Genomic DNA, 22412 nt, shown 5'->3' with positions numbered 1-22412 from the left:
ATCTAGCGAGAGGCTTAATGAATGCCGTAGCGACTTGTAGTGAGGTGTTTAATTTAATGTCGTGTTTTGAGTGATCCACCATGACTTTATCTGTCCACATACTAAATACTCAGGCCAGAGTGTAATTTCAAGAAATCCCCGGTGCAATGTGTTTTCTTGACATTCATTCGCAATCTACCACCTTGAACAATGAAAATAAATAGATCAAATATAAATATATAATTAACTACAAGAATCAAATGTTCTATTCTAAAGACAGATTTCTATTGAAAAAAATGCATTCAGATATGACTGGTTTGATTGGTTCAGGTCAGTTTGCTGACTATATTGTAAATGGATGAATGGGCTGCTCACTTTAAATTGTGGGCCGGTCTCTTGGGGTAAAATGAAGGAAAATAACAATTAAATAGTCCCGCCTTTGCCCCAAAAGAAGTTGGTCCACCAGGCACGCTAGATGATCACTCCAGCCCTGCATTGCTACTTGCATTAAAAAAAATTACTTTGTCACATGACCGATGTGGCCATTCCTCTCACCAGTTACTGTCAATGGCTGCCACCTTGCACTATAGGATATTTCATAATTTAAAAAAATAAAAAATCGACAGCAGTGATGGGATCACTCCTCTTGCCAATTACGCATGATACCCACTACCTTGCACAATAGAAATAAACACAGCAACTCAAAATACATAATGCAGAGTAAAAACGTGCTTGTCGTGTCAGCAATTGTTCTCCTAAAGACAGGTGTAATTTCAGGGCATCCCATGCCAATACGGTGGTCGCCAAAGCCACAATGACATCATAAGAGTATTTTTCCTGGAGATAATTACAGAAGGCCAGCAAAAGTCTTTGGGCACAATAGCATCCTGTGGAACGCCAGCCAGCACTTACCTACTGTAGCTCCCCCACTCCCGCCTCCACCCCTTGGGTGCTGCAACTGGAGGCGGGAGCGAGCGGGATGAGCCGTAAAGCCGCTCAACGAGCTAGAGGGCTATCAAAGAGAACAGCCTTTTAATTTGCTTAATTTACAGGCTGCTTCGCCTCCGTTAATAATCTTCCCGGAGTGATACTTGACAAATTGATTGGAATGCGTGCCGGATGCGACCAATTGGAAAGGGAGCAGAATGCTGGGTTTTTGACTCTAAAAAACAGGAGTGGGCAAACTTTTGTGTGCAATTTGACTTTTAAAATGGACAGATGATTTAGGTCATTGGGAGATTCGGTTAAATATATTATTTGATATACTTATTATTTGCAATATATTATTCACATGTAATATGATAAAAATATATAAATATTTTTCTAACAAAAGCATTCTTCTCTTCAATTGTAATATTTATAGTTAACCAATGACTTAATAAAACAAATTAGATAATTTTGTTTGACTAATATTCCTTTAATTAAAATAAATCAATTTACCAGTTATTTAAAATGCAAACTTAAATACCAATAAATAAAACAAATATATAATAGTTAACTGTACTGATGAAATATTTACTTTGTCATTTTCTAATTTTATTGGTCAAACAACAATATATTAGCCAACTAAGTTTACATAAAATGTTGAATATAGATGTCAAATTGTACAAATATTTGTCCTTTACCATGAATCAATTAACCAATAATGTGCTATATTTTTATTTATACTAAAAAGAATCATGTATTTTTACTTGTTTGTTCTACTATTATCTGTGTTTTATGAAAAAGATGTGCTCAATTGTAACTGTCACCATGTACTTTAATCGATGAAGCAATTATTTCATTTAAAACCTTTTTTTTTATTTTACGATTACAATAAATCATTACTGTATCCAAATATTTTGATCAATTAAATGGTTACTTGACAACTACCCTTCATTGACCAAATAATGCTTAAAAGTCAAGCATAAAACAATTTCCCTCACACATTAGCAGAACATCAGCTGATTTGTGGCTTTTTAGCAGAACTATAAGATGTGAGGTCACACACTGAAACACTTAGGTTTGTCACATGTGGTTTGAGGCCAAAACAAATAAAAAAAAAAAAACATCCCTGAAAAATGAATTCTGCACAAAGACGACGATGATAGCGTGTCGTGCATGGCCGCTTAGATATATTTGTTTCAGATTTGAGCAGAGCGTAATGGATTCCTGGTGCCGTGGTGTCAAACAATCGGCTGCCTTTAAAGCTCTACGGAGGGGACACAGGGATTAATATCACAACAAGCGATGTGATTTGGCTAGAAGTATGTACACTATGCGGACATGTGGACTTTACAGCTACAACAGGTAATAGTGGAAGAAAATATGGAGTGTTCAATACCTACTTACAAGTGCGCCGTTACGACCGCACTTGAGCAAGTCACCTCTCAGTTATGCAGTGAGAAATTGCCATTGGGATTTTTCCTGGCCTAAATTGAGGCAGAGGTGGTACCAGTGGAGCTTAACGCTGTGTTGAGCGCTATCAATTGCTCTGGTTGGGGGTGGGAAAAAAGTGGCCATCATTTAAATGAATGTGACCACGTTATCCAGAATAAGCATCACCTTGCACGATAGACTCAGAAGTTGAGAAAAAAATTCTGTCAATAAAAGGCAGATTCAATGACACACAAAAAATATATTTTCACGGAATGAATGTGACCACTGCTCTCTCCACCTTTTAATGATAACTGCCACCTTGAACAATAGAAATAAACCATTGAAGTCTCCCCTTCCATCTTGCTGCTGCTCGATACCGTAGCGCCACCGACAGCCAAGAAACATGAAAGCATGTTTTTTAAAGTCGACACCTTCAACCGGCCCGGGCTCTCGTTAAGAGTCAGGAGAGGTCGCCGGCGGGGAGCAGGTCACCCCCGCTCCGTTCTCACATCAGCGGCGCTTTCAAGTGTCCTTCGCCGTCGCCGCGGATGACAACAGACGATCGATAAGGCGCTCAAAATGAAAAGCGGTAGCGAGGCGCCGCTTACCCCCCCCCCCTCTCTCTCTCTTTCTCCTGCTGCAGCCCCTGAGGCGGAAGATTTGGCAGCCGCCGCCGGGCCTCCTCTGAACTGGAGGCGCTTTGCACCTTTGTGTGCGTGAGAATCCCCATACTCTTGACAGCTAGCCTTTGCTGCCGCCTTCTTCTATAGGAACAACATAGGAATATCACCACCCTGAGTGTGTGTGTGTGTGTGTGTGTGTGTGTGTGTGTGTGTGTGTGTGTGTGTGTGTGTGTGTGTGTGTGTGTGTGTGTGTGTGTGTGTGTGTGTGTGTGTGTGCAAACGCGCATGTGCGCTACTAGTGCGCTAGTTGTGAGGCTTTGGAAGCAGAGGGTCACAGGTCAAGTCCTGCTGTGAACAACATGTAAAATGTTTGCGATATGCACGTCTGCTTACTGAATTGCTGTCAAGATTCCTTTATGCAAGGAACCCATCAACCGCCACCGAACCTCACATTTGATAAGTCAATTTTATAAACACATCACCAGAAAAAAAAAGAACTCAAGAATCTCATTAAAAGTGTGCAGCCACAAGCACGTACTGGGACCAAAATTTGGCCCGGGAATAATCTTAAAAGGCAGGGGGATGGGGTGTGGAGGGCGTGACTGGGAGGGGCTTCATGACACGACGAATGCAAAAGTTAGACGTCCGGGGGTGGGGATGTGGTATTTAATTTTTTTTTTTTTTTATTATGTCAGTTTACCACATTTTTATCATGTGCACCTGATGTACAGATTCCTGATAGTAAATTCAAATGACTCTTTTTCTGTATAAGATTCAGAGTGATTGAGGACCAAGGACTAAATTGGTATTGAATTGTATTGAAAATATTTCCAACAGTCAATTCACGTTGATGCAATGGTTAGCACATTCACCTCACAGTGCGGAGGTTGTGAGTTCAAAGCGCTTATCCCCGCGAGAGTCACGGGCGTGTCGGAGCCTATCCCAGAAGTCTTTCGGTGGTAGCGAGGTACACCCTGAACAGAACAGGATTTCAAATCAAAGTCCCCAAAATAAGTCCAAAGTTCAGGGAGCTCCAGGAAAAATACTAGTTCGACTGTTAATGTTCACGTGGAGGTGCTGCGGAATCATAATGAGTTGAAGTCCCCATGAAATTAGATGGGTTATTATATGTTGCTATTATTCAACCAATCCAATGCTCCATATTTAAATAAGCTTCATCACATTTGATGGTTTAGTCACACACATTCCCCAAAAGTGTTATGCTTCCCTTTCAGAAATATCACAGTCAAATTGCATTCAAGTGCAGAAAACAGTGAAGTCTCATTTTACCTGGGTCGTTGAGGCTGCCTCTTCTTTGTGAAAAAAGGGTCACCCAAAAGCCAAATAAAACGCAAAGTATTCAGGTCTGATACTCACATGCTATACTTATAATAGTAAGCTAAACTAAAATCGATGCATAATCTTCAAGTCCTTATTACGTCTCCTGGTTCTAGTTTATTCTATTTTTCTTTATCTAATTCAAAATTAGAATTGTGTTGCAAAGTGTGCATTTATGTGGCTACAGTTTATTTGCCGTGCAAATTGGTATGGCAAGGCGACGCATGCACACGTATCACAACAGAGAGGGGCGACCTTTACTGGGCAATTAAATAATATGTTTGCTTTCCAAATATCATACAAAAACTGTGTGTGTGTGTGTGTGTGTGTGTGTGTGTGTGTGTGTGTGTGTGTGTGTGTGTGTGTGTGTGTGTGTGTGTGTGTGTGCGTGCGTGCGTGCGTGCGTGCGTGCGTGCGTGCGTGCTTGCGTGCGTGCTTGCGTGCGTGCGTGCGTGCGTGCGTGCGAGAGAGAGAGAGCGCGAGAGAGCGAGAGAGAGAGCGAGAGAGCGAGAGAGTGAGAGCGTGCGTGTGTGCGTGCGTCCCTGCGTCCGTGCGTGCGTCCCTGTGTCCGTGCGTGCGTCCCTGTGTCCGTGCGTGCTTGCGTGCGTGCGTGCGTGCGTGCGTGCAATTCCCACGTGCATGTAGGCGTTAATTACTACTTTAATAGGGAGTATGACTAAAAATGTAAAAAGGGGATTAGAAGGGGAGCGTGGGTGCAAGTCCAGTCTGTTGCACGCCAGGTTTAATATATGAATATTGGAGAAGATTGGAGAAATCGTGCGTATTGTACGACCAACTGATTCCACGTGTTAATATGAGTTGGGAAAATGGGCTACTAATGGGTTGAATTTAATTGCAGTGGGACTGATTTAGTCGTTATTCAGGCTCTCCTTGGGCCGCCCCCGTCCATGGCGTGCACGATCACACCCCTTTTACAGGCACGCGTGCGCGCACGCACGCAAGCAAAGAGGAAGGGGGGCAGGGGTGGAGGGAGACGGAGCGTCTTTCAGAGCGGAAAAAAAGTTTAGACTCGCAGAAGAGGAGAAGAAGAGCAGCGGAAAGAGTGTGTGGACTTGCTCCTAACGCTTTTTTTGGGGGGGGAATGAAGTTAACACTTTTATTTGTTTTATTTTGGGGATAAGAAAACAAATCGACGGTGACAGCCAGGACATTCAAGTTGCGCGCCTGTATGTGTCTGTTTGCCGGGTGGAATTTATCTCATCACGCACGTTTCGAGAGACGTCTACGCGTGGTAAGGGAATGCCCATTTCCGTTCTTTCTTTTTTCAAACTGACTAAAATGAGTGAATATCTGGGTCATTTGGTAATAAGAAATGCGCATACTGTAAACATGCCATAATGAGTATTTGCCTTGAATAGTGACAATAATGGTAATGTATATAGGGGGGGAATACATATTTCCTCATAAAACGAGTTTAGGAAATATAAATTGAACGTGTCTACTGGAGTCAATTGCAAGTGGGATGATGGTGGAAAATTATTAAATGAAGTAACCAGGGCTGCAAGGTTCGCTTTGAATGATAATGATGAGATACTGTTAGAAGTTAACGTTTGTTTCATATTATTTTGATCAGGATGTCTAGTTAGAATGATGGATTATGAATACTCTTCTTTAACCGAGTTAATTGCCATTAAACAGGAATTCGGGGGTGGCACTTTAACGTAAAAGATCTGATGAGGTGAAATGTTTCTATTAAGCAATGATTATAATGCAATTAAATTCAAACCCCAGGAAGAGTGGCGCTGGCATTGCCAGAGCTAATGGGGATCCTAAATAAAACAAACTAACAAACAAACAAAAGTGAGTGCATTCATAGAGAATTAATACGGTGTTAATCGAAATAAATAAAATAAATTAACGTTCGGCTTTAAAATAAGAAGAGAGGAAGGCAAAGTTGGTCTTAATTGACTAATGATGATGTAAAATAAACTTAAAATAAATAGGTAAATGAGAAATGTCTTTTAAAAAAAGAAATACAAATTAAACACATACTGTGCTCGAGTAACTATCAACGCAAGAGTGACGAGCCCTCTCTTTAAAAAGAAGAACATAAAAATAAATCAATTTGTGAAGTATGATGATAATGAAAATAATACGAACGCATACTTTAAAAAAGGATATCTAAAAAATATGTACATGATGCGTTCACGGTCTCGCGTGCGCTAAGGCTTGTTTTCTGTCTACACCGGGCCAGGTGCCACGACCCCCTCCCCTCACTACCCGCACGTCAAATTAGAAACGACAGATGGGTGTATGAATTACTATTTAATATCGTTGCTAATAATATGACAATATGCGACTAACATTTATTTACTAATTGATCTCGTAAGAGTTATTATTATTATTTGAAATTGTTCATATATTTTAGGTCTTAACAATGTCTTTTCTTCCGTTAGTTATTAATGTGAGATAGGAGGTTGGGACAATGTGAGTGGAAACGGGATGGGGGGGGGGGGGGCGACAAATAGTCCAATAAAGTGGTCAAAATAAGAAGTTACGATCAGACTCTATGAAAACATGTATAAAGTTCTGTCATATTTACTTGCATCTTGGAGGCGACTAACAGCAGGATGAAGGGGAAATGGCGGCCGCTGACATGCAAATTTGTATTATCATAAGCAAACATTCTAATAAAAGCCCATCTGTGTTGGCGTCCTATAATGAATTTTGTAATATGCTCACACGCCCACAGACTGACATCTCAATACCTTAATCAGAACCATAATCCGGGAGATTTTAGCGGGGCCACATCACGCTCACGCGCAACATACTGTACACAGGACGAGTAAATAACACCTTTTTGCCCGTCATTGAAATACGTGAAAACACTGAGGAAAAACGTGACATGAAAAAGAAAATGTTGCCCCCGGGTGCGCGATAATAATGCTGCCTATGTTGAAATTGATTTAAATTTTTAAAATACACTGATTTCAATGAATTTCGCATAACATGACATTATTAACTAAAAAAATCAACATATGCATTAAAATCATTTTAAAAATGGTTTTTACATTTACATTTTTAAACTGTGGATGTGTTACCTGTTTACTTGATTAATTTGATTTTTTTTCCGATTTTTCCCAGGCCCAGAAGAGATTTCCTTTGTCACCATGGAGTCCCATTGCCGCAAACTGGCCACCACCTGCACACAAATAGGTAAAACATGAATGCACGTGCAACATTCTTTTTTTTATTTTACGCATCACACAAAAATCACTTCTAATGAACAGTTTGTTGGAATATGACAATAAAAAAATTATTTTGTCATTTTTGGGAGATGCATTATTTACTCAAATGTGTTGAATAAATGCAATGTTAAATACAAAACTCACCAAATCAAAATAAAAAAAACAATAAAATAAACATAATCTATAAATAAAATATTTCCCCAGTAAATATCAAAGTCTATATATACATGCATATATATACGTTTGCTTTCGTTGCTTTTAAATTTCTGTGTTTTTTAACAAAAATATGTATGATGTAAAATAATGTGCAATAACGCAGTATAATTTCGCGCTTGATTTCACGGATGAAAAACTGTTCATACTTGGAGCGCGGACCTCCTGGCTATTCATTGTTTCATAGCGACATCTTGTGGCTGCTTGCGGATCTGCAACGCCATCAGCGAGCGCTTTAAACGGCCATATGAAATGAGCACCAAATTATGAGTGAGACTGGTTATTTTTCAATGTGGGAATGGATGAACGGATAAAGTGAAATAACGGTCGTCTAATTTAACATCATAATCGCACGGTTTGACTCGCTCCTAAAATAAATGCATTCAATTAAAACAAAATCAAATGATCAATAAAGTCAAATTGACGCGATTGATCGTCACTAAAAATAATCATTTTAACTCGTTCCAATGTATGAATATGTAACTTTTTGGTATTTGACCCGGGTGTGTGTGTCACGCTTATTGTTAATGACGATTGATTAGGACTAATAGAACGTGACGAGCAGTGTGTGCGCATCCAAAAGAGTGCGTGTAATGTATGCGGCTCTCGTTGCGCTCTCCACTCTGGGGAAAAAGCACATGTATAATGAAAGCCATTCGTGAGCAGGAATACGCTAATGGATGAATGTGATGTGTCCGTAATCCCGCCTAAAAAGGCTTGTCGTCGCCCCCCAACACCTCCTTGCTATATTGACGGAATTGTTAATTAATGGCCCATGTATGACGGGGAGAGCGAAGATGAGGAGTCGACGAATGAAGACATAATCCACTTTAATATGAAAACAAGACTGAAAAAGACTAATAGTACTATTTGGACGATTAATTATAGAGTCGCTTGAGCATGCATCTTAATTGGATGACTCGTCAGGACAAGGCTGCACACTGACGGAAAAACGGACTTAATCGTATATGGAAATTTAATTTGCATGGATTAAAATATGACATAATACACGTCTTTACATTTTGGACATGGGTGGATGGCCAATTTTTTTTAGATATATATACATTTGTAATGGATTCCTTTGTGACTGTGAAACTGTAATGTTTGGACAATTGCTACGCAGGGATGGTAACTAAATCAGAAGTCGGGAAAATATTGTACCGATATATGTTTTATTTTATCGAGCGGTTCAGTAACATAAAAATGCTTGAAATATCTCAGCATTATTACAAATGAATACAATTTCCAATTTTGGTACATGCACATTCCAGCAAGAATCAGTACGTAAATAGACGTGACTTAGTTGCTCCCATCGACATAATTCAATCGGCGGTATAGAGAATCTTGTTTTGGCTTGGTTTTCTGCCTCGCAGCCTGAACACGGCTGCGTGGTTGCATCGCCAGCAACGGCCCAAACCGCCGCCTCTTTTTTACGCGCATGTGAGCAAGCCATCAATTCTGTTGCGTCTTGGCCAAGTCGGCTTCTGAACATGAGTACGGTTCTGTTTCCACTGAACTCGCTTTGGACCTCTCGGGATCGTTTGGACCTGATGGTTGCGCTTGTCATAGATGGTAGGGTGTAGTTTCAAAGGCAGGGAAAGTTTTTTTGCGTCTTTTTTAAAGGGAGTTTAGGTCCTGAGAAAGTCACTCGTGGTAATTTTATGCATGTCTTTAAAACTTTTTTTACCCATTGTTTTCTTTTGGGGTTGGTTGTTTTGGTCTTGAGCAGCTGGGGGTCCATTTCTTTCCGACGCCTCATGCACGCGCCTGTCAAGGTAACGAGTGGGCAGGCCTAAAGAGAGTGACGTCAGGGGAGAGAGAGCGCGAGAGAGAGAGAGAGAGAGAGAGAGAGAGAGAGAGAGAGAGAGAGAGAGAGAGAGAGAGAGAGAGAGAGAGAGAGAGAGAGAGAAATGAGAGCGCTGAGGGAGGGGGGGCTACTTTCGCGCATCGTACTTGAGCGTGCGCGTCCCCGTCTCCAATATCATCTACCTGTCCTTGTCACTCCACTAGTCAGCCGCCGCCCGCTGCCGACGTTAGGATGGCAGCGCCTCACGGTGGCCCGCGCTAAAAAGCAACTCGGAGTTTGAGCACATTTTCTTGGTGGGCTTTAAAAAGATATAGTGGAGACCCTCGCTACCCGGAGTGGGATTTATAAGATTTGTTTGTTTTTTTTCTGCCTTTTTTTTTTTGCCTTTTTTTTGGGAGCGACTGATGAACTCTATGAGGGATCCTTTAAATTTGGACCATCACCCGCACCACACATTTACCGGGACTAAACTCGCCTCCGCCATGGCGAGCGGTTTGCAGCCGCTGGTTCGAGCCGTGGACGGCGGCAAGCACCGTATGGACGCGCATGCGGTGTCGGACACGTCCAGCCCGGAAGCTGTGGGTAAGACAAGACAGGCGGAGGGAAGGGAGGATAGATAGTGGAAGCGGAGTTTGACATATGTAAATGAGGGATTAATTGTTGGCTTTTATGCAAATGACATAGTAAAAGAATGATTGTGTGGTTTTGATTTTCCCCCTTTTTTTGTACAGAGAAAGAGAAAAGCCAAAGCAAGAACGATGACTCCTCGGACGACCCGTCGAAGAAGAAGAGACAGCGGCGTCAGAGGACTCACTTCACCAGCCAGCAGCTGCAGGAGCTGGAAGCCACCTTCCAGCGTAACCGATACCCGGACATGAGCACCCGCGAGGAGATAGCCGTGTGGACAAACCTGACCGAGGCCAGGGTTCGGGTGAGTACTTGTGGGACAAACATCTTTCATTACGTCCAAAAAAAAAAAACATTATATGGGGTTCATTGCACTTAAAACATGAAAACCTTTCAGCAAATCAGAATAAAATATATTTCTCTATTATTAAAACATATTTTCCTACTGTCATGTTGTCCTTTGAGTTTTGCAATTTACGCATATTTGCATGTGCACGTGCAAAGAAAAATCCAGATTTGCGCATGAAGCGCACTACATTTTGGAAATAGTACAAAATTAGACACACATATGTAGGTATGAAGAAATGCTTTTTATTTACAAATAAATGTCAATATCAAAAAATTTTCAGGAACTCCAATCGTGTCACACAAACACACATGAAGGGTTTTTGACAAATAATTTAAAACAAATGCATTTCAGTGCACATTATGCATGAAGAGTAAGGGAACATAACGCATAATGATACATTTTCGGTAAAATGGGGAAAAAAGCAAAATGAAAGATGTTCATCAGGAGTCAAATGTACAAGTAGTTCTGAATTTGACATTTTTATTTACTATATACAACATGTTTTCCTTAGCTCTGCACGCACGTGAAATGTGCGTGCGTGCGTGCATGCATGCAGTATGCTTTTTTACAGAGCACATTACTAACCTATAATCAAGAGTAAAACTAAATATTGTACAAAAATGATTCTTTTGTTCGCTTTATTTCACGGAGCACAATCGTGACAAACCAAAAGTCCATAACATTTCTCCCGTGTTCGTCACAAATAATCATCGCTCTAATACTGCTAAACAATCTGTCTGAGTCTTAAAATATAGTTTCAGCAAAACGTCCGTTTTAGTAATACAGCAGGTGGGCGAGCAGTGTTAGAGTGTATTAATATGTCCTCCGACCAGATTATCTGAAAAACAAATATGCACGCACACTTGTTTAAACACACTGCTGCCTCGAGCCCAATTTAGTCACAGCTTAAATTGATATTTAATATAATTACACCCCCTACATGGAAAGATAAATACCCCCCCGCCCACCACCACCATCGCACACAGACACGCACACATTCTTTGTATTTATTTTTTTTCCTCAGTAATTCACCGCAGTAGTTTGCTATTAGGTCCAATTAGAGGTGAGCGCTCCTTGCTTGTGACAGGAGTGACAGATACCACGAGTGTGGTGTGAAATTTTGGGACACTGTCGCGAGAATTTGAAAGGGGGAGGAGGGCAGTCAGCGTGTAACACAAGTCACCGAGGAGTGTGTGAGAGAGTGCGTGTGAGTTGATAGTGTTCTGATAAGGGTCGAGACAGGAGACGGGGAAAAACACAACAGACTTGGTCGTCATGTGCGGTGGAATCGGCTATAGACAATTGTTAACTATATTGGCATTGTATTTTGAAATAGCACGTACAATCGTTAAATAGTCCAATTTGTCGCCCTTATTAAAACGGATCAAGTACTATGTAGTAACATAAGTCCCTTAAAATGTTTACATTATAATAGTACGTGCAGCCATGTCAAACTATGATTCAATCATGCTATAAATGTGACTCGAGCCGTTTTAAAAGCCTATTATTCAATTGGTTAGGTCGGTGAACATGTCGGGTGTCTCTGTAAATTCGTAACGTTTTTGGTCACACTTTTTAAATTAAAATAATAGACGTAAATCATACCACATTGTTGTTTTACCTCTGCATATAGTTAATATGGAAAAAAAGAATTTCGGATTCATGACTTTAGTCAAGTTAATTTGCAATTAGGAAGTGCGCAAACCTAAATGTTCATTATGCCACATCGAAATGTGTTTGTAGATGTTAAATTAGAATATTATTTAAATTATACGTTTTCAGTTAAAGCATCATGTGCAAATAAGCATAATTGTTTTTTTCTGTATCTCCGTGTATTTACATACAAAAAAAAGTGTCAAGTCACTGTGATCGTGTGCAGTTTTACGTGCTGAAGGTATGACTATACGGGTCACGATAATATACTAAATAAACAAACAAACAATAAAAGTAAAAAATTGTATGCATTTTGCATGAACAAATGAGTTTTATGTACTAAAAAGACTACAGTCTATGATTCGTCAAAACATTGTTCAAAGATTTAGGTCACAGAAATACACGAATTTTGCTAATTAATTAATTTAACATTAACGTAACCGTTAATGTGATTTTTTTTTTTTGTTCTAAATGTGTTGTTTTTTTAACCGGACAATGCTTTCAAAAAAGATAAATTTGTCTGAGTGGCGCCAAACCCTTGAACGGTAGTGTGCGTGGTTAGACCGTGGATCATTAAAAAAAAATCATACAAATAAACAGTGGTTAGTAGTTTGCTACGCACTAAAACATGCAAAATGTAAAATTTGAAAAGGCTAATCCGTTCGTCAGATTACACTATATTCAAAGAGTTGCAGTTTAGTTTCTCGATCAATTGGGATGTCGTTATTTGACTATATTGTGGTGAAACCGTTACTCCGGGAGACTTTCTGACCTGTTGAAATGTCCGTTTGTTGTGCTTTTGACGGGCGAAAAATAACGTCATGTGCGCGGGCCTCCTTCTCTTCCTCCTCCTCTTGCTCTCTCCCTCAGGTCTGGTTCAAGAACCGACGCGCCAAGTGGAGAAAGCGGGAGCGCAACCAGCAGGCCGAGCTGTGCAAGAACGGCTTCGGCCCGCAGTTCAACGGACTCATGCAACCCTACGACGACATGTACCCGGGCTACACGTACAACAACTGGGCCGCCAAGGGCTTGACGTCAGCCTCGCTGTCCACCAAGAGCTTCCCCTTCTTCAACTCCATGAACGTCAACCCGCTGTCGTCGCAGGCCATGTTCTCGCCGCCCAACTCCATCTCGTCCATGACGTCCGGCATGGTGCCGTCGGCCGTGGCGGGCTCCAGCCTCAACGGTCTCAACAACCTGAACAACCTCAGCGGGCCGTCGCTCAATTCGGCCGTGGCGGCGCCGGCCTGCCCCTACGCGCCACCTACACCGCCCTACGTCTACCGGGACACTTGCAACTCAAGCCTGGCCAGCCTGAGACTGAAAGCCAAGCACCATTCGAGCTTCGGCTACGCCGGCGTGCAGAGCCCCGCCACGAACCTGAGCGCTTGCCAGTACGCCGTGGACAGGCCGGTGTGAGACGCGCGCACTCCACTAAAACAGGCCCACCCCACCCCGACGCACACGCCCACCCTCGAGAGATTAAAAAAAAAAAAAAAAATCACCACTTTGAGCATCGATTTTCCCAAAGGGGATGTACAGTATAATACAAAAATGCCATTCGTGGTCGCTTTTCATCCACAGAAGCAACAGACTACTATTATTATTGTATTCTGTTTTTTTTTTTCTCCCAGAAAGGGCACTAAAACAGAACCACTGAAAATGTTTTTTGTTTGTTTGTTTAAGTTTTACTCCCCAATTTGTTGTCTGAAAAGTTGTGTATATATCCAAACATCTCCAAAGCTGGGATTCCATTTATTAACGCATGCGTCGTAGGGTAACGTTTTGCTTGCAAACAGTTTAAAAAAAAGTGGGGAATGTAAATATTAAAATACACCAGCAGTGGTGTGTTTCTAACATAATATAATATAATAATTATTATTATCATTATTAATGTCTGTGTGAAAATTGATTTTAGACTAGCAATCCTAGAGAAAGAAGAAATGACGCATTCAAATGTTTCTGTAAAATATTTGGTACGGACCCTCCCACCCCACCACAACAACATCCCCCCAAAAAAATGTGTTTTATTTAATGGAAGTAAATATATTGTTCAAAGCCATCCTTGCTTGTTATTGAATCATATATTTTTCTCGCTCTGTTAGGTGTGTAACATGCGACACTTAATTGCCTACTCCACAAGTGCGACTAATCAAAAGAGAGCTGAGCGGGCAACAATTGGACTGTGCTAGTACACATCATGCGAACGGCACATTACGATGCTGAATACGTCTGTCTGACCCGGAATCAAGAAGCTGAGACCACACAACAGTAGCGGGGGTTCATTATAGCGTGTGTGTGTGTGTGTGTGTGTGTGTGTGTGTGTGTGTGTGTGTGTGTGTGTGTGTGTGTGTGTGTGTGTGTGTGTGTGTGTGTGTGTGTGTGTGTGTGTGTGTGTGTGTGTGTGTGTGTGTGTGGATGACCAGGCAAAATATAATATTTGCTGGTATAGATATGCAAGGGGACAAAGAGCACATTTGCATTTGCAGGTTTGGGCAGGGAGTATCTAACTAGGTAGGCCGGGGAGGAGGCACCTTCCCTCGGATACATGCTGCTGCAAGCTCCGGTGAGGGACACCCCAGCGGAGGAAAAGAACCGAAGACAATATATTTTCAGTTCTTTTCCACCCTACCCCCTCGATAATAAGGTTAAAATGAAAATTAAATTAAAATCTTTAGCAAGCATGCCTAAAAGGTTTTGGCATCAGGAGTATGCAAGTTTACAAGCTGGAGAGTAGACGCCTTCGCTTGGCTACGAGCGGCCGCATACGCCGATGAGAGAACAGAGGATGCTATTAACCTAATTTTATCTGTTTTTAAGCTTCAGTAGTTCTTGTTATATTACATTTCAACTAAAATAACCACATATTATATGCATAGCAGGAAATAAAGGGAGTGAATATTGCGGAGATTATTTATTTATTTATTTATTTATTTATTTATTTATTTATTTATGACGACTGTATTTCCTTAACTTCAATATTCCATCTTGATTGAAACAAGCACACATTGATATCGCGTATATTCTATATTGTAGTGCCGTATTAAATAAAACGCATTAATGCAAATGTATTGTAAGGGTGGCAAAAGTGGGAAATTTGCGTAGAAAACGCACCAATTAATGATTCACCAACGTGTCCAAACACGGATATTTTGACGAGGAGATATTAGTTGAGCAAATCGGAGAGGCGACGCACTCACCCGGTTGGGGGACTTGCCCCGCACCCGCGCCCCACCGAGAAAGCTCGGTGCCGATGCTGAACCGCTGACCTTATTTGGAAGTTCGTTCAGTGTGTTTACTCTATTGTTAAATTACAATGCAGCTTGTGATATTTAATTAAAATAAGCACACATACGCACACATTCGGCAAGAAAAGGAAGGGAGAAAGTTGCTTTAAGAGCTGGTGTCATGTTGGAAGAAGCCTCGGGGGTCACCTCTCAAGAGGGGGATTACATGGAGTGGGGGGGGGGGGGGGGGGGCGCTTGGGAAGTAAATCACAGTTAGGCCAGATGCTGTTTAATTAAAAGGCCGGCCGTCTAAAAATAAGATGGAGCAGTCCAACAATGCGCCGAAAGCTGCTTTAAGTTGTGTATTGCAGTGATGGGGGAAATAATCAGTTTAGGGGAGGATAAGCCTCGTCTGCCGTCGCAATACACATCTGCACAATCAACATGTGCACAGAAGAGGAGGAGGAGGAGGCGGAGGAGGGGGAGTAGTAGCAGATTTTTGCATGTTCATTTAAAGGACTTTTAATTCCCACTCATTACATTTTAAAGTTTTCAAGTCCTTGCTTGTGGCACTTGCATCGATTGCAATCATATTTAAAGGTGGAATTTGTAATTCTGCCCCCCCCCCCCAACACACACCTGCTCCTAAAAAAAAAAAAAATTCTTTGAGAGATTTCTGATCTGATTGAAAAGATGGATTTCTGTACATGTTAATGTGAGATTTGTTCCGCTATGGCTGATTAAAATCAGAAGACAGAAAATGTGCACACATTTTAATAAGAGCACGTGGGTAAGATGGTTAAAATATAACAAAAACAATAATGGTATGCAACTTCTGAGGAGGAAAATAGTCTAAATGCAATGGAAATTCAATGGAAAAGTTTCATTCCAGGTTAAAGATGGTAAACGTGAAATATTCAATGAAAGGCACAAAATAGTAGTCATAATAATAATTATAAAAAGTACAATAACTGGGTTGGCCAGACAAAAAAATTATATTAGAAAATGTTCTCAAAATATTCAACAAAGCTAAAAAAACAAAATAAAAAGTTTACTTTACATTAAATGAGAACAATATATGGGGTGGAAAATCCATGGAAAAGAAAAAGGGAGGATTTCCAGTTGAAGACTATTGTAGTTGAGTTCCATGAAAAAGAAAAATTTGAGGAAAATCTAGAATAAAATGTAGTACAAATTAAATGTAAAAGAAAATTCAAGGGGATAATAAACTTAAATGTAGGGCTAAAAATCCATGAAATAAGTAGATTTTCTCTGTGAAATATTACAATAATACTAAAAAAAAAGTGTCATTTCTGGGAGGGGTTGGGGTTGGACTGGAACATGTGACAAATTCAATGCAGAAGTACAATTTGTGAGGGGTTTAAGTTTGCATAGTTCAATAGTAAATTTAAAGTTTGCTCTAACGTGGACTTTGCATTTTTAAACCCCCCAAATGTTGTCATCACCTAAAACAACACAAACAACCTGGTGTGCTTCTTTTGTTATGAAGTCAGGCGACATAATAGTGAACTGCTGGGTCAGGGGGAGGTGGATGGGTGTGTGTGTGTGTGGGGGGGGGGTCTTTGGCTGTAGACCAATGGCGGACCAGTGGCTTGGACTAAAGGTTGCATAGTGTGACCTGGCACATTCTCACCCTGACCAAACAAACTCAAGGCGATGTCATAAAAAAGGCAACACGGGAGGCACACCAGGAAGCACATCAAATTAGTGCAAAAAAACAGATTGATAATTCAATGAAATGGACAGGGGAAAAAGTTTCGCTGAGGAAAAGGTGAATTGCAAATTTTGGGAGAAAATATAATACAATATTTTAAGGAACATGCCAAAAAGTAACATTTTGGTTCATTTGGGATAGACTAAAAAAATATGGGTGGAGAGAGACCAAAAATAGATTAAAAATAAATGAAAAATAAAGGTACAACTACTGAGGGGAGAATATTGGACAAATACAATTACGAGTGATTGACATTTTTCACAATACGAGCTGTCCGTTGGCCGATTTTTTTGTCATTATTGGCAAAAAAAAATTTGCTTATGAGTGAAAGATATTGGCAGCCAGAGAGTGACAAGGCCACCGGGGCCACCACGTAGCTCTGAACACATAAAGTGAGGAAACGTTTTGCTCTACAAATCAAGTTGGACACATTCAGCACTGATTCACTGACCCCTGAAAGTCGTGCATTCAGGTGGAATGCACGCATCACATAATTTACTATATATATATATATCTATAGTCATGCATGTCAGACCAGCAATTTGTTTGTCAAGCCTTTAAAACTTAAAAGGCACCCTCTAACCAATGAGCTCATCTAAAATCAAGTTTAAAAAACACATTTGACAATGAGTCAGTCGAACAAAAACTGAATCTCGCTTTCCCGTACGCTCAAATTCCTATGGATTGAAATGTCACTCAAGAGGCATCACTCAGCATCAAAACTAACCATTGTTGACCTGAGCAACTGGATTCTGTCTCTGTCTCTGTCTATGTCTGTCTGTCTGTCTGTCTGTCTGTCTGTCTGTCTGTCTCTCTCTCTCTCTCTCTCTCTCTCTCTCTCTCTCTCTCTCTCTCTCTCTCTCTCTCTCTCTCTCTCTCTCTCTCTCTCTCTCTCTCTCTCTCTCTCTCCCTCCATAGAGTTATGTATAATATATATTAGGATATTAGTAATACAAAGAGTGCATACGTGCCCACAGGCTCGACAGCTACCAAAAACGAAAATCCCCGCGTGCCTTCTCATGTCTAAAACTGCTAACATGTTTCATGTTCAGACATCTTCACCGCACACAAAGATGGCGTCCCGTCATCTGACACTGACGTCTAAATTGGCGTTTACCTCGAGAGTTTCCCCGACTGCAAATCCACATTGAAGACAAAAAAGAAAAGACTATGAGGGTCCTTAAATTATCATGTGACATTTTGCCTGCTTCGCCCTTGTTGTTGGTGGTGTCGCCATGGCCACCAAAGCCATGTTATATGTTGTCCAAACGTTAATTATGAGTTTGCGCGGTGGGTCCGAAACACCCGTCATGACTCAGGTTGAAATATTAGTGAGCGCACCCACACAGGTTGCAGACATCTTTTCAAGTTTCCACAATTTAACAAATTGGGGCATTATTTTTTCATATATGTTCAGCTCCAACCAGAATTTGTTGTAAGGGTTGGGGAAAAACTCCACTGGGAAAAATGTTTCCAATTCTGACAAGATTGTCTCAATCGTCCTGACGTCTAGTCTCATCACATCTTATGGCTTATAAAAGGAAAACAAGACTACATCAGCGCTAAAGTTTAAAATGCTCCTTGTTTCCCTGACCCCACAGTCTGTGGATGGAATTTTCAAAACCAAGCTTGTCATTGTGTTTAAATTTTTGTTGGTACTGATCAGTAGGTCTGCATTGCAGAAATTTTGTTTATATCACATGGCATTTTGATTTGGCACCTGTCTGACTTTTTTATTCATGGCTACAGCTAAAGTGATGTACCTGATTGCTCCAATTGAAGATATTTGCGGTGCTCGTCTTCTCGCCAAAGAAGAGGTGCTTGGACTTTTGACCTACCAAATTGAACAAAAAACTGTTTGTGAAGGAAGCAGCAAATGATGTGTTGAACATTGTGACTGACCATTCCAAAGAAGAGATATTATCGACCCGTTGAGAGTTTGTAAACAACGTAGCGTCATTTTAGGGTCGTCATCGCTGGAGGCAAAAAGATCGAAAATTTACAGGAAAGAGTGAGGTGATGCTCAGGCAATTTGTGCAGAAGTCTTTTAGAAATGATCAGAAATGGCTTCTGCCAATGCCTTGACCTTCCTTAAAATTGAACAGAATAAGCCATCAGCTTAGCGTGAGCCAGGGCGGCGTAGGGAGTTTGGATCCATCGATACTCAGCTGACGACTGAGGTAGTCCGAGCTGCTCACCGTAACGAGCAGCAGGGGTGACACAGGAAACGAGCAGTAGACGAAGCCAATACAACCATGAGCAAAGTAGAATGGAAATCATCCGAATGCCGAGGAGCGCAAAGATGGAGAGACAAAGCCTCAAAAACGTTCTAGAGGAATAATGAAAAATGTGATTTGGCTAGTGTGGCAACACCTCTGGACAGGACAAAGGTGGCTGATGGAGGAGCAGTGTACATCCTGACGGCTGCAGCCCAAGCTTGGTCAGTATGTCTCTGAGCTCAATATCAACCGAAGCTCAAGCCAACACAATGTTTGAATCAATGAGAAGAGCTAATGCTTTACTTGTGGACAGCCAAGGACTCTTTCTCATGTTTGGAGTATCAAAACTGCCTAAGTCAAAGATATGACTTACGCAGATAGTAGGGATGATATGATAACATTGGGGTTTTTTTTCCATCAAGTCTGAGTCACCTGATTTTGAGGATCTACATAAATTTGACTTGACTCCTAAGTGTCTTCTTTTATTTAGATTTTCCGGAGTAGCTATTTGTATGATAAATGCACATTCGTGCAATGTGTGTTCCTTGACAGGGCTGCATGGACCAACGGACACACACCGACGTGCTGAAATGTTTTATGAAGGGAACGACGTAGCCATTGGCGGTCCAAGCCCACAGCTGCCGGGCGCACGCACAATGTGGAGGCTATACAAGAGTGAGGGAGAGTGACGTTTGACCACAATACGCCTGTTTGGGTGCGAGCATTAAAACGTACTGTATTCACTCTCACAAAAGTGACCGGATAAAATTTTGCTTTAAAACAGGCTGCATCTGTGACTAATTTCATCGTAGTCTCGAGCTCTGCATGAAAAGCACTTTGTGAGTCCTTGCTGTAAGAAGTGTTGTATACTGTGAATAAACTGTCGTTACTTTCAGTACATACACTACAAAAGTATTGAAACAGACTTCCGCGTTACATCAAAGAAGTGAGAATATGGAATTCCATCCACCCTACATGGAATACTCCTCTAGTTTGGCTCAAAGGTGGTTGACAGGCTTCTTCTACACGAAACTCATCCGGGCTTGCTTTGTGTGCTCGGGGAAAGAAAATGAATGAAAATTCTTCCGCAAACCGTTCCTGCAAAATATGAAGCACTAAAACCAAGTGAAAGGACACAACAAACTAACAATATAAAAAGAGAATGGGTGTTCTCTTTTTGTTTTTGAATCATGCCTCTATCAAAAAAAATGATAGCAGAAGGCATGCAGAGAACAACAGAGTAACTTTTCAGCGATGTATACGCTCCACCTATATGTCACAGATGGTGGGATTTTAGCTCGGTTGATATAGGAAAGCCGCAGAGGAGCCGTATTGATTCGGCTGAGTGCTGCTTTCCATGACTGAGCTCCGCGGGATTGCCATGCAGAGATGTGGAGGGGGAAGTGCTATTATAGACACAAACATACATGATGCCTTTCCACCAGCCACCATCTCTAAAACAATTCCCAGTTCTTTGAGTAACATGCTTGTAGTGTGTTTTCTCCAAAATACCTCAAGGAGCCACAACATTACGCAGTTTTTTTTTTTAAGACAAAGCATTTGATTTTTAAAGTGCATGTATGTACATATGTGTCAAATTGTTGTTTCATGATAAAAAAAAAGTCACTCATTTTTAATTTATGACTCATAATTAGGATAGGACAAGGGTTATCACATCCACTTCACAGTTCTGAGGTCATGTGTCTCTCACCCAATGCAGCTGTTACATGCTCCAGTATGCCCCAAAGAGTTAGTAGCTCCAAAAATTGATGGCTGGATTTATAATTAATTTAGTTATATTTACTTAGATGACCAATGGAAATAAACATAAAATGAATTGCAATTGTCATTTGCTCTATTGTACATACATCAATTAACTAAAATGGAAATACATAATAAATACCATAATTTCTGGACTATAAACGATACCTGATTATAAGCCACACCAGCTAAAATTAGGGGAAAATCTTGTTTTGTTCATATATAAACCCTACCAAACTTTAAGTCAAAGATGTTTTTGTGTTTAATTTTCATTAACTATCATTTGTAAAAGAATTTACACAAAGAGGATGGTTCAGGAAAGAGGATGGTTCTTTTGGGGAAGCATATCTTTTAGTAACATAACGTTTATTGACAGAGATGAAGGAGCTCTGCAAACATACAAACATTCATTAATCTCAGCGACAACATACTAAACTTAATTTGCAGGGAAGACTAGCAACACACAACTACGTAATAATAAATAAAATAGTACCACTTACAGGGGTAAAGTTGGCAATACGATACGAGCTATACGTATAGCTCCAGAGTAGTCGTGACTGGGAAATAAAAAAAGAAAAGGGTGACGTAACAAGATGTCATCAAAAATAGCCCAGTGCCCTCTAGTGACCGAAGGAAACCTCTACAGTGCATGAGCAGCTCTATTTCCTTCGTTAAGAGGCACATCGACTGCATTTACCTTAAAAGCGGCATCATGTGCATTTCTTTTGTCCACCATATTGAGGGTTTGTGTATAAAAGCTTCCTTTCTCCAGTAATGTCCGTCTCGTTCCGTCTCTTGTGTCAATTGTGTGACACTATTTGCCTGGTGGACGGACATGCAATCAACACACCACTCTTCTCCCTAGTGAGCGTGGGTCTGGTCACATATCCCTCTGCCCGGCAAAGCGGTGCGGCACAACAGAGGTCCACAACTTTATTACTAACGAGTGTATAAGTGTATTAGACATCACAAAAATCACAAAAGATCCATAGATACGCCGCACTGGAAAACAAGCCGTAGGGTTCAAATCTTGTGAAAAAAGTAGTGGCTTATAGTCCGGAAAATACAGTAGCTGTGTTTTTGATGGATGGTGACAATAACCTTCAAGCTGACCTTTCTTGTGAATACGAAGACTAAACTTGTTTTTTGTTTGTAGTTTTTGGGCATTGATGAATAGTTTCCTGGAGTTTTTACATCACACACGGTACTTCTATTTAAATACTATTTACTGTACAGGTTGTTTAATTTCAAACTTGATGGGCAGGCAAGTGGGCACTCCACAGACACAACTATTTGCACTCACGACATTTAAAA

At 40.8% G+C, this 22412-nt stretch overlaps 1 protein-coding gene across 2 annotated transcripts; it reads left to right on the top strand.

Annotated features, from left to right (window-relative positions):
- The first annotated feature begins 5480 nt into the window (after positions 1 to 5480).
- On the top strand, positions 5481 to 14209 carry pitx2 (paired-like homeodomain 2). Of its 2 annotated transcripts, XM_085902347.1 has the most exons (4): positions 5481 to 5550; positions 7404 to 7475; positions 10259 to 10458; positions 13027 to 14209. In XM_085902347.1, the coding sequence occupies exons 2-4, from the start codon at positions 7430 to 7432 to the stop codon at positions 13573 to 13575; spliced, it is 795 nt and encodes a 264-aa protein (XP_085758473.1). In that variant the 5' UTR covers positions 5481 to 5550; positions 7404 to 7429; the 3' UTR covers positions 13576 to 14209. The 2 variants fall into 2 exon arrangements, with proteins under 2 accessions (XP_085758473.1, XP_085758464.1); XM_085902338.1 differs by lacking the exons at positions 5481 to 5550; positions 7404 to 7475 and adding an exon at positions 9932 to 10109.
- The last annotated feature ends 8203 nt before the right edge of the window (positions 14210 to 22412 follow it).

Source organism: Syngnathus leptorhynchus, chromosome 2, assembly GCF_054491065.1.
Source record: "Syngnathus leptorhynchus isolate UIUO chromosome 2, UIUO_Slep, whole genome shotgun sequence".
In the NCBI taxonomy this organism is placed as follows: Eukaryota; Metazoa; Chordata; class Actinopteri; order Syngnathiformes; family Syngnathidae; genus Syngnathus; species Syngnathus leptorhynchus.
The sequence above is the reverse complement of the archived record's forward strand: the minus strand, read 5'-3'. Positions and strand labels throughout refer to the sequence as shown.